General features: G+C 31.7%; 4 protein-coding genes across 4 annotated transcripts in view; 3 read left to right on the plus strand and 1 right to left on the minus strand.

Annotated features, from left to right (window-relative positions):
* Window positions 1–1,901, plus strand: part of LOAG_17389 (hypothetical protein) — a 5,705-nt gene extending 3,804 nt beyond the window's left edge. The window contains exons 8-10 of the mRNA XM_020450051.1: window positions 331–547; window positions 700–803; window positions 1,069–1,901. Of these exons, the coding sequence (XP_020306341.1) occupies window positions 331–547; window positions 700–803; window positions 1,069–1,200 (453 nt within the window). The 3' untranslated portion in view covers window positions 1,201–1,901. The remainder of the gene's footprint in view (window positions 1–330; window positions 548–699; window positions 804–1,068) is intronic.
* LOAG_09096 (ubiquitin-conjugating enzyme family protein) lies at window positions 1,750–2,965 on the minus strand (the record flags this gene model as incomplete). The annotated part of the gene is made up of 5 exons (XM_003144625.1): window positions 1,750–1,904; window positions 2,255–2,312; window positions 2,439–2,567; window positions 2,736–2,831; window positions 2,924–2,965. 5 exons carry the CDS (start codon window positions 2,963–2,965, stop codon window positions 1,750–1,752), a joined length of 480 nt encoding a protein of 159 aa, XP_003144673.1.
* A 161-nt stretch (window positions 2,966–3,126) lies between these two features.
* LOAG_09097 (hypothetical protein) lies at window positions 3,127–4,962 on the plus strand. The gene is made up of 5 exons (XM_003144626.2): window positions 3,127–3,222; window positions 3,710–3,763; window positions 3,921–4,034; window positions 4,514–4,603; window positions 4,813–4,962. The coding sequence occupies exons 1-5, from the start codon at window positions 3,190–3,192 to the stop codon at window positions 4,918–4,920; spliced, it is 399 nt and encodes a 132-aa protein (XP_003144674.2). The 5' UTR covers window positions 3,127–3,189; the 3' UTR covers window positions 4,921–4,962.
* A 190-nt stretch (window positions 4,963–5,152) lies between these two features.
* LOAG_09098 (hypothetical protein) overlaps window positions 5,153–11,095 on the plus strand; it is a gene marked incomplete at its 3' end in the record, with an annotated part of 6,504 nt that continues 561 nt past the window's right edge. Inside the window, exons 1-7 of the mRNA XM_020447855.1 lie at window positions 5,153–5,216; window positions 8,033–8,423; window positions 8,614–8,769; window positions 8,928–9,236; window positions 9,402–9,560; window positions 9,721–9,842; window positions 9,994–10,281. Of these exons, the coding sequence (XP_020301954.1) occupies window positions 8,166–8,423; window positions 8,614–8,769; window positions 8,928–9,236; window positions 9,402–9,560; window positions 9,721–9,842; window positions 9,994–10,281 (1,292 nt within the window). The 5' untranslated portion in view covers window positions 5,153–5,216; window positions 8,033–8,165. The remainder of the gene's footprint in view (window positions 5,217–8,032; window positions 8,424–8,613; window positions 8,770–8,927; window positions 9,237–9,401; window positions 9,561–9,720; window positions 9,843–9,993; window positions 10,282–11,095) is intronic.

Genomic DNA, 11,095 nt, shown 5'->3' on the forward strand with positions numbered 1-11,095 from the left:
CTTATTATTGGTTATTATTACTTATTGTTATTTATTATTATTATTATTACTTATTATTATTATTATTATTATTATTATTATTATTATTATTATTATTATTATTATTATTATTGTTATTATTATTATTTATTATTATTATTTATTATTATTATTATTATTATTATTATTATTTATTATTATTATGGTTTAAAATATATACAAAGTTTTAGCTGTAATCTATAGTTGGAACTGATTGTGAAAAAAGGGGATAATGCGTTAAAGCAAAATAAGGTTTTCTCGAGGAGCGAGTTCTAAAATGAGTGAAATAAAATGCTTAAAATATTTTTTCAGGCGATCGCAGGTTTAAATGGTATGCAGCTTGGCGACAAAAATCTTGTTGTGCAGCTTTCTTGTGCTAACGCTAGAAACAATGTTGCACAGAATACGTTCCCACAGATCCAGGTGGCGGGCATAGACTTATCTCACGGTGCTGGACCACCAACTGAAGTGCTCTGTTTAATGAATATGGTCACCGAAGACGAATTGAAGGATGATGAAGAGTATGAAGGTATATGTAGTTTCTCGTTGTTTAAGATGGCTAATATCATTTGGTTTCCACAACAACTACGTGTTGATGCTTACTGTAAGGTGGTATTTGACTCTTTGTTTTGTATTATGAGATTGTTAGTAAATAGCAGGTATCATATAATTTGTTTCCAGATATCCTGGAAGATATTCGGGAGGAGTGTGCTAAGTACGGTATTGTGAAATCGCTAGAAATACCACGTTCAGTTCCAGGAGTGGACGTTACTGGTGTTGGAAAAGTGAGTTCTTCAAATCTGCTTTGAATTTTGCATGATTGTCGCTGATTACTAAAATTTGCAGAATTTAAGCCCCTTTCAACATACCAGTTCTTTGTGCATTTTGCTTCGAGATGTTACATAGTTTCCTATATTTGTTCCGTAAGTAATAATACTCAGTAGAGCATCGGCAACTTCAAAAGTAAAACTTGTGTCATTAAGTCATTGTTGGTTTCGATATTCAAATTTTACCACTGTTTTTGCTTTTCTTATGATTATCATCTTTAAGGTTTTTGTGGAATTTAACAGCAAGCAAGAATGTCAGAAGGCACAGGCGGCACTTACGGGACGTAAATTTGCAAACCGAACAGTGGTAACCAGTTATTATGACCCAGATATGTATCACCGGCGACAGTTTTAAGTTTTATTTACTCGCATTGTTTCCTTTGTTGTTTAATTCTTCGCGAAGTTTATGTATTTTTTGGTCCCAAGTTTTTCTTGTGAAGCTTCCTTTTGTGTTTGTATAAAATATTTCCCTTCTCAGAGTCCATAGATCTTAGTTTTAAATATTTGGGAAGTTCTCCGGAAAATGGATTGGTTTTTCGGGAATGGCGCCATAAACCTTAACGTCATGATTTTGACTATTGTCTTTCCCACATCTAGAACCATCCCAACTTTTCGATGGAGTTCCATTGTACACTGACTTTGCATTGCACGATTTCCTAAAAATGCTATTTACACTTTATTTCGGAAACTATTCATGCGAAAAACTCATTATAAAACAGATTGTGAATTCATCTGTCGTTCAAGTTGCACTTTATATAATTTTGCCGTTCGACTTCAACTATGTATCATCACTTTTTTTAATGCATTGTCATTTTTATTATGGACCGAATTTAAGACATATTTATGGTCAAGTTTCAGAAGGAATTGTTTCATGGATTTGCATAGTATGAAGAATAACTTTGGTTTAACATTGAGTTTGTTTTTCAGAGTAATGTTTACAGAATTCTAACGCATTCTTATTGTACGTATCAACGTCTTTGATATATAGTTCAGCTAAATCGGGACGAAGTACACAACCAAGCTGTGGCGAGCAGAGTAATTCTGCGAGTGCCGTCAACACTGGAAAGGGCTTTGAGTGTATCATGCTGGAATGAGCTCTAGAAGCAAAGCTCATGTTGAAAATATATGTCCATTAGGCAGCATTGAATGCTATGTCGAATTTACTTTGAAAATTATTAGGGACGTAAAATGGGTCAGTGGCACCATTTCTTTCCATCACTGATGGTGATGTTCGTGTTATTCACTTGCTATCGCTTTGGTGACATATTTACATTATAAGGTTCTCATCGTACCCACCCTATGGTTTCTCGAAAATGGTCAACTTTACATTATGGCATAATTACTCAAGGAAACAAAGAAGTTGTTCTCTTATAGTTAGGATGAATATATTATTCAATTTATTAACTAACATTGATCAATCTTGATAGATGGCTTCCAGTTCTCTTTAGTTGCCATGGCTAGTGACACCTGACAAAAGGATCTGTTTTAGGAATTACTAGTTATCTTTTAATGTATTCTGAAGTTCTCTCTCGATAGTGACTTGTTGAAGAATTCAAGTTCGAGTTGTTTAATTATTGCTTATGGAAGATATACCTCTCCATTTTCGTTGACATTAGGATGGTACACCTTGGTGAGGAATTTGATTTTCGGTGGTTTAAATGGGTATTCCTTCGTGAATTCGATTTCTACTTTGTAACCACCAACGTTGTATGGCCATCGATCCTATTTAACATTTGTGTTAAAAATTGACGCATAGAGTATCATGGAATGCTAAGAAATAATTTCATCTAAAATAGCTTTTATAAAAATTTCCACATAAATTTGTTTTACAAACCAATACTTATTCAACTGAATGAAAAAATGGAAGCTTAGAAGTTTAAAGTTTCTTACCGGGAATAGCGATACCAACCATTTATTCGCATTGCTTTTCCCGGCATCCTCCAATTTATACAGTTTGAGTTTTATTTCTTGAATATCGGATAGTTCCTGAATTTTTGAAAAATGCAAACTTAAGTCTAAACAAGCCAAAATTAACCCATTTGGGAACGTCTTCCTTTTTCAAGTAAGGAGAAAAAAACTTTTTCAAGTCTTGTAAGTCCAATAGTCTCTTCCTCTGCCATAAACAACCGTCCTTAGTGGATTCTGGTAACACTAAATATGATTTGAAATTAAAATTGGTAATTTAAAAGTGTGACTAAGGAAGTTCAATGCAAATATTCTGAACGAAAAGATAATACGATTTTCAACATAAATTATCATTTAATCATTAATATTTAATCACAGTTTTCCGCACAAATGGTCATTTTCGAGAATCTGCAGGGCAGTCACTGTTGGGATTCGGCAAATGATGAAAAGTGCCGAAAGATCAATAGATAAGGTATGGGAGAAATCAGGCTCTGGTAAAAATCCTTCTAATTTTAAATCTCATTTCAAAGTTCCAGGCTTACTTTAAAACTCTTCAAAATCATGAATGATGCTAAGTATATTATGAAGAAAAATGATGTATAAATTCAAATGTCATACTTCATTTAATATTTCAATACGATATTTTGCCTATCTTAAAATGATAGGAATTTTTTCTTACCCATAACAATCACTCTGCATACGTAGGAAATGAATAAATGACGAAAATGAAAGAATATGAAGTGAATGTCTTTTGGCAAAAACTTGGAAGAAATATTTGTTTTTTTTTTTTTTTTTTTTAAGTACGGAAGAGGGAATTGTACATTCAATTTACATTCAATTGTACATTCAATTATTTCAAGTTGGGCGCAGAGTGTTCATTCTGAAGCGTTTTTATGATTAAAAGAATAATTACAAATTATTGATCTCAATGTAACTTCAATTATCATGTATATTTTTAGGATGTTGAAAGAGCTACCGGAAATTTGATGGAAACCAGTCCTGCTTTGTCAGTGGTTCGTACTTTATTGTATTTTGTTTCGTTTTAACAGTTCTTTCTTATCGGGACATTCCATATGGTATCAAAGAAGTTTTCGGACAGTTCATTTAAGCTTTCCGACAGAAATATGCTAATTGTCATAATTTGCTTCACTAGTAATGAAATATGCATAGAATACTACTCAGTGGACAACAAGCAGGACAGGTATTCGACGCCATAGAAGACGCCGAAATAAACCACCACCAGGTTATGATGAGTGGGACGAAGAAAATAAGCAATACTATCAGGTAATAACTTATTGTTGAAAAAAAAAAAGTGATGTAAAATTGAAGAATGATTATTTCATTGAAAAATGATAGAATTAATATAGATGAAAAGTGCATAATTACTCTAAAACATAGTAAGCTATACTCGAGTATTGATTTATTTCCAGAAATTCTGGGAATATTTATGCATGCATAATTTGAAAATTGTTCAGGTCAAATGACTTGAACAATTATAAATCATGTAGATAGATGAAAAGTAACGATAAAACAACCGTATTCCCTACTTTTCAAATTTAATAATTAGGATAATTAGGATTAACAAATTTAGAAATAATGGGAGTAAAACAAAAAGAAAAAAGATTTTGAATCTATAGCATTGTAAATATCTTAGGCTTTACGAGGCCCTAGAAATTTTGAATCAAATGATTTGAAAATTTATCATAAATTATTATAAAAAACTTTTAATAGCAATCATAAATGAAAGCATCTGAAGTATTAAGGATGTCACCAACGCTTTACGCCAATGGAAAGCTACACGAATACAATGTCAACTGCGTCGTTTCACAATCGGATTTTGGAAATATCTTAAGGTTAAAAGTTAAACCTTATTTAAGTGCGCACTTTTTTTAACACCAATTTCCGCTACTCCGATCAATTGAGCCAACAATTAATTAATTACTAATTGATTAGTTAATTACTTGATTTTCGTGAAATAAACGCAAGAGATTGTTTAGAAGGAAAAAAGGGAGTAAGAAGGACGTATTCTTGTCATTACAAATTAAGTCCTAATTATTTACAGTATCAATTAAAAGGACATCCAATGCATGCTGCTGAAATGAAAGATTATAAGAATGCTATGGAAATATTTGCTGCTTTAAGAGGAAGTCAATCACTTGATTATGATTAATATTATACATTAAAGAGAAGTAAATGAATGAATATATGTCAGTTATATCAATGATCATAAAGAGCAATCGACACTTCGAAATACTTTATCAATCAATAATGATTTTGTGAATGAAATGATCAAGATGAATTTGGAATGTAACTTTATCAGATTTTGGTCTAGAATTTTCAAACATTTCTAGGAAATGCTAGCTGAGAACGATCCAATGCACTGAACGAGATAGCTTAATTTCTCGTAGACTATCATCGATGGAATCTTTTGGGCCAACGCTGTTCACTACAAATCTGTCGCATTATGTACATTTCCGCACATCAGAGAATACCTGAAAATCTATAAGCGTCCACTGGTATCATAAGAGGTACTAGAATTACATGAAAGAATAGAAAAAGTGAAAGTGGATAGGTAATGTAGTGGTGGTGACATGATGCATTAATAATCATTCTTTATTCTTTACATTCCTCAATATGCCATATTCTCTAAGGCAAATTTCATATAAAGGTTAAAGGTTAGAATGCAGTAAAAAACAGGTCATTCAACGTTTGGGATATTAAAGTTTTTCCGAAGAGTGGAAAATGAGTTTTAATGGAGGAAGGATCAGAGGACATGCATAAATGTATATGCAACATTCAGATGGCTCTTGTCGGAGTTGCTAAAAATATGACCTTTTTAGTGATGACAATGGTCATCGTTTCCATTATTGATAATTTTACTCGGAATTTTCGGTGTTAAAATTGGATTTTGTAATGGAAATGAAGCAGAGGAGATGCATGTTGAACTTATCACTATCTTAACTTACTTTACTTATGCCTTTCCAAGTATTACACATATTATCAGTTACTCCTGATATGATGATGGATATGTTGGATGATATATATTATTGTGTTCCAATAGATGACCACATCCTGTCCCTTTAGCTATATAACATTCTAAAGTGTTAGCATATAAGAATAGAAGTATACTCGAAAGTCTATCTGTCAGTAATCTTTGATCAGTCATTCTATGGTCAAAATACAAAATTTGTAGTCAATCTATGGCGACATCTTTTATTTCATTTACATTTTCTTTTTTTGAACAACTCAGTCTTCTTATATTCATTTCCTGTCAAAACAGGCTTCTATGACGATGAAAACCAGTCTCCCTTCCTTGCTTCTCACTACTGAAGCATCCCCTAACCTTTTGCGCACTTCAATTCTAAACTTCTGTGACGATGAAAACCAATCTCCTTTGCTTCAATATTGATGCATCTCTAATCTTAACGCGGAATTGACAGATTTTATCTGCTAACTATCTTTATCGAATAGACGTTTCAACGCATTTTGGCGCGTATGCAATTTGCGCCTGCGTATGTGTTGAAGCATGGATCTTCTGAAGTGCTGTATTTGCCATCCAATGTTTATGTGTGTTCTTTCTCATTGCAGTGCATGATTATACTTCATCGTAAGCTTCAGCAATTATCTTCAGTAAAATGTGTGAAGCGTACGCAGGAATAGTCCACGTGGGAATAGCCGTTGGTTGACTAATACTTGGAATGGTATATGTTGCGTGATCATTATCACCTTTTACTTACCTGTTGTGTGCTTATTATCACTTTATGCTTACCTACTTTATTTGTCATCTGCCCCACACTACTCGGGTTGATTGTGATATTACTAAATTATTAAGTGATAATTATAGTGTCAGACCTATTGTTCATCTACCATTCTAACCCATTTTCCATTTTGAATAACTTCACCAAAAGCGAAATCTCTAAAAATCAATGAAATGACACGCAAATATGACTGTCTTGCGTAGTTTTATGGGATGTCTTGTCATTTAAGGTGTATCGGAGTTGAGAGTTGAGTGATGGGTTGACAATTGATCATTTCGAACAAACTGTCACAAAATAAACTAGCGGAACAGGATGTTTTTGAGAGAAGAAACTTCAAAAATCTGCAATTTTTTCACTCTGAAATTGTTCTGATAATTTAGGCCATTGCAATCTTCCCAACAGTCTCTTTCTTTTTTCGAATTTTAACAGACTATTGAGCTATTAAAATTTAAAATTGAGAATTGAAGGAATGCTTGATATAAAATAAGAGCTTCCGGAAAAGTGTTAAGGAAGACAAGATCTCATTTGCTGAGGGATGAATTTTAGATATCCCAGATTTCACATGGGTAACCAAGTTCCTGGATAAGTCTATGAATTTGAATTTATTAAGGACAAACTAATTTGAAGGAACAGGATAGAATGGTATCAGAGATGTCTATCTGAAATCTAACCATTTAATTTGAATCTCATCCATACTTGTCTCTTCTCTTAATAATAAAGACTGAAATGTTTGCATACTTTTTTTTTTTCTTTTGAGGCTAATTCTAGGTTACATGAAGTTAATGCATTATTACTCATTAACAACTTGTCATTAATTACATTGTAGTTTAGTAATTGTCAGGAAATAATTGCAGTTAATCTAAAATGTAAAAATTTGCTCATATTCCTAGTAGTGATAGTGAATTTTGCGAAAGAAAAATTCGTAAAATAATTCATTATAGAATTTTTAAAATCAGAATATCGATCTTGAAATACTAACTGCAAAACTGTAAATTATTATCAACTTAGCTGATGTTTCTGATTGAATGGACAGTCATCTGTAACGTTTTACGTCATGTTCGTGAATATGCGAAAACTTATATGCTTACTTATTGGTCAATAGTGATTTCTTTCGCTACAATACATTCTTTATAGATTGGTTTTGAATTTGGATAGATAGAAAATCCGCTATAGTTATGAATTCAAACAAATGATTTGGTCAAATGATGTCCTCTTTTCCACTTGTTTATTTTATATCAAATCATAAAGATGTAGTTTTAAACTTTTTTCTTGTTGATTCGTAAAAATTTCCAGGTTTTCAAATTCAAAAATTTCTAGTGACCGTTTGTATCCATTCGTTTCCTTCTTAATCTGCCATTACTCTTTTACTATTAATCTCTCTCGAGTATTTACCTCTGTATAGTAGTAGTAATAATAATAATAGATGGTATAGTCACGAATTATAAAATAATTATCAGTGAAAAATATGACGTAACAAATTAAAATTACTTATATAACTATTTTATATTTCTGTTTACCTTATAGTGCCGGTGAAAGACGAAATCTATCGGATATCTAATCAATGTATCGAGCAAGAAAACAACAATTATTATGAGTAAAGAATTGGTCGTATCGTTCATTCGTCACCCTATAACATTCTATTGTATGATCCATAGTAATGTACAACTTTTGGAATTCACGAATCCGACTTGCATATATTTCCTGCTTCCTTTTACTTCTAAGAATTACTTTGGATCAACTGCGCATTTATCTAGAGAATTCTGAAAGAGTAGAGTATCAAACGGAAGATAATAATGATGATTGTAAAAATGATGAAGGAAGTTTCACTGATGATATGGATTACGTATTGGAAACAATGCAGTACATGTATGATCTTAAACTTGGCAAAGCTAAAATTCGACCCGTAGTCGAAGAAGTAATTTTTTTGAAGTCTAATTAGTTTATTTCTGGAATTTTGCTATTGCATTGATTACCTTGCACTAGGTTTTTTAGATTAAACTTTTCTCAAAATTTCCTGAACTATTCCTTTCTCTGTTGAATAACAGGAGCGACTCTTTATCCATTATATTATTTTTTCCCCCTCTTTCTTATTTTTTCATTTTTAGGCAAGGGAAGTAAGGCAATATTGGTGGCGATGCTATTTGAAAAGGCCTGGAATAGTGATAGCAAACGATTGGTTTCAAAATGATGGTCTCTATATATATTCAGCAACATATGACAGACGACTTAATTCACTTTATCCCTATAATCATATTATACAAGTGAGTGATTTCATTTGTCTAATAGAATGAGGAAAAGCGGAAAACTTTCATCTCATCCATTGATTTTTCCATATCTTTTTCTTCTAAAATTAACTTGGTGTATATGAAATGAATCTATGCCTTCAAAATTACCATATTTTTAATTCATATTTCTTTAGATATTGACGATGTCATTCCGGTCAATTCCAATAACAGACAAAATATTCTGTAACCTGTATGATACAGTTCGTGAACAATACATTGTTGTTGAGGGAACAATTCGTGAAATTTGGCAACGACCCTGGGATCCACGAGACTTTTTTTATATCCCGAATCTGATCAGTTGTCCGGTGCCAAAGTATTTCGAACAGAGCATAAATCTGACAATTTCATTGAGTAAAACAGCATGTAAAAGTCAGGAAATTTCAGCACAAGTACGAATGCGATCATCAAGAAAAGCGAAGAATGGCATTGCTGTATGCGTGAAGGTGACGTTTCAATTCTAAAAATTTATTTAATAATTTATTTAATAAAGTAATTTATTTAATAATTAATCCGAATCAGCATTGTAAAGAAGAACGCATTAGTGATCATTTGACCTTAATATTACTATTAAAAAACCAAAAATAACATTTAATTTCCCAAATTTATAGGGTCTAGATTATCTTGAAGATATGCCAGAACGTTTGGTTGAATGGATCGAAATGCAATTAATCACTGGTGCTGATACGATTACAGTATATACTTATTATGTACCACGTAAGATGCAGCAAGTATTAAATTATTACAGTAAACAAGGATCTGTCACTGTGGTATCATTTTATGTTTTATTCAGTACGATTTAAGTTAGCCTCAAAATTTTAACCTGAGATATTTGAAATGTTTAATAATTTTGGCTGAAAATTTACTTCTCGAATTCTTCATAAGATGTGATGAATTATTAAACTATAACTAGTCGTTCATTTTATTCAGATACCGATTAATCTTCCTGGTGAGTCTCCAAATCAAGTATATATCAGAAGTCATTTCATTTGGCGAAATAGACAACAGAAGCGTCGCCACGAGTTAATTCCATATAATGATTGTTTCTACAGGTATTTCTTATGTTACATCAACTGAAATGCAATTTCAAGTATGAAAATTAAAATTAATTATGTTATTTCCATCAGTCTTTATTTTAAGAGTTATAGCATTTCTCTTCCACATAATAGTTACTATTTGTTTAGCTGAAATGATTATCTTAAGGCACATCGACACTCACAAATTTGTCCTAATACTGGATATCGATGAAGTGATCGTACCATTGAAACATGATAATTGGAGTGCCATGCTGGATAATATCATTACTACCTTTCATGACAAAAACTTGAAAAAGATTGAAGTTACTTCAATTTCTATTCGAAATGTATTCAAATTTCCGTCCAATATCAGCTTACTGAATTCATTTGTTCCACCTTATATGTATATGCTACGAAATAGACGAAAATCAGAAACACTGAGCAAACCAGGCGAATATGGAAAAGTTTTCATCAAGTACTTTTAAATCTAACTTTTTGAATTGATAATTACAACCTTAAGCTTTACTGATTTTGCAAAGGTTAACCATTTACCGTCTGCTTTTCTCTTGATGAGATCCACATAATATTCTGGGGGAAAAAAAAGTAGAATTTTCAAATGTAAAATTTAAATTCAAAAAACTTTACAAGCATAACATATTGACTAAACAATTTAGTTAATTTTACCGGAAATAATTTCAAGCTTGAATTTTAGCTCGTAATTGTTTTATTCCTCATTTCCCTTCAGAGGTTTTTAGTTCCCCTCTGTTTTATTATTTATCAACATATGTGGTCTTTTAGCAATAATTATTTTATTCCTTTAAAATTTGAATTTATATGTCTACCAAAGTCAGCCTTTTGTATATTAGCTGGCATTTGCAAAAGAAAAAACACATCCATATAAGGTATAAATCAAATATTTACAATTTTATCATCTATACGACTAAATTTTTTTTTTTTAGTTACGAATTCGATTGCTACTGTATTCAATCATTTTGCATTACATCGTCATCGTGCCGATGTAGCCAATACGTTATACGTGGAACCAGATATAGCCATTAAACTGCACTACAAGTCAAAATGTCCGATTGAATCGGGAAAACAGTGTGAACATTTGAAATATGTTACTGTAGATGATACAATAATGGATCGATATGCTGAACAATTAACTAGACAAGTTACCAAAGTGCTTAATTATTTACACTTTATTGAATAAATAAATTTATTTGATATACTTCTGTTTATCTCATGGCAGTTGTGGTATACATTCATATTCTGATTGTTGATGTCAA

Source organism: Loa loa (assembly GCF_000183805.2).
Source record: "Loa loa unplaced genomic scaffold supercont3.68, whole genome shotgun sequence".
NCBI lineage: Eukaryota > Metazoa > Nematoda > Chromadorea > Rhabditida > Onchocercidae > Loa > Loa loa.

Bases quoted from the DNA above. Each gene is read 5' to 3' on its own strand.
- LOAG_09097 (XM_003144626.2), top strand. From the start codon at position 3,190: ATGATGAAAAGTGCCGAAAGATCAATAGATAAG. The intron at 3,764-3,920 runs GTTCGTACTTTA...AAATATGCATAG, and splicing joins CCAGTCCTGCTTTGTCAGTG to AATACTACTCAGTGGACAAC. The intron at 4,604-4,812 runs GTTAAAAGTTAA...AATTATTTACAG, and splicing joins GATTTTGGAAATATCTTAAG to TATCAATTAAAAGGACATCC.